General features: G+C 67.7%; 1 protein-coding gene across 1 annotated transcript; it reads right to left on the minus strand.

Moving 5' to 3' along the window:
- Positions 1-247: 247 nt before the first annotated feature.
- LOC113962054 (serine/threonine-protein phosphatase 2A 65 kDa regulatory subunit A alpha isoform-like) lies at positions 248-985 on the minus strand (the record flags this gene model as incomplete). Its single annotated transcript, XM_027672864.1, has 3 exons — positions 248-341; positions 553-667; positions 769-985. Coding segments are annotated over 3 exons (426 nt in total), but the record flags the coding sequence as incomplete, so codon positions are not given.
- Positions 986-1,089: the final 104 nt, after the last annotated feature.

Here is a 1,089-nt window from a genome sequence, read left to right on the forward strand (position 1 = left end):
CCAGCTCCTGGGGCGGGGGGGACAGGTGGGCACAGGTGGGACAGGTGGGGACAGGTGGGGACAGGGGGGGACAGGTAGGGACACACTGACACCCAAGGGCACCCCCATGGGCCCTGAGGCCACCGGGAGGAGCCAGAAGGTGTCCCCAGGTGCCCCCCAGGTGTCCCAGGTGCCCCCAGATGCCCCAGTGTGTCCCCAGGTGTGTCCCCAGGTGTGTCCCAGGTGCCCCCAGGTGTGTCCCAGGTGCCCCCAGGTGCCCCAGCGCCTCACCTTGATGCAGGGCAGGATCTGGCCCATGATCACGGCCTCGCGACAGTCCGGGGACAGGTTCTCACAGAACTCTGGGGACACAGAGGGGACGTTTTAGGGACATCAGGGGGGATTGGGGACATTTAGGGCCGCGACAGGGGGATTTGATGACCCAGGGGGTGGTGACAGACAGATTTGGGGGCACACTTTGGGGTGGTGACGGACGGATCTGGGGACACTTTGGGGTGGTGACAGACAGATCTGGGGACATTTGGGGTGGTGCCAGGCGGCTTTGGGGCTGACCTTTGACCTTGTGCGAGGCCGCCGCCCGCACCTCGGCCTCGCAGTCCTTCATCAGGCTCTGGAAGGCTCCCACCAGGTCGGTCTTGGTGATCTCGGGCCCCACCGCGCGCTGGAGCTGCGGGGACACCACAACACTGTCCCCACTGTCCCTGAGGGTCCCCGAGGGGTCCCTGCACAAACATTTCCCCCCAAACCCCACCCCGGGGGTGCCCCCACCTCGGTGAACTTGTCGGCCACCATGTACCGCACGCGCCAGGACTTGTCCTCGGCCGCCTGGCGCAGGGTGGGCATCACCAGCCCCTCCAGCTCCTCCTGCGGCAGCAGCTGCGCGATGCTCACGCAGGCCTCGACCGCCAGCAGCCGCACCGAGTCCTGCGGGCACGGGGCACACGTGAGGGACAGGTGACCCCCAGGTACCCGCACGTGCCCACAGCTGCCCCCCCAGGTACTTGCAGGTACCCACAGGTGCCCCCCAGGTGTGCCCAGGTGCCCCTGAGGTACCCACAGGTGCCTCTCAGGTGCACCCAGGTGTCCCTG

Source organism: Neopelma chrysocephalum, unplaced genomic scaffold (genome assembly GCF_003984885.1).
Source record: "Neopelma chrysocephalum unplaced genomic scaffold, ASM398488v2 Primary Assembly neopelma1_100092, whole genome shotgun sequence".
NCBI lineage: Eukaryota > Metazoa > Chordata > Aves > Passeriformes > Pipridae > Neopelma > Neopelma chrysocephalum.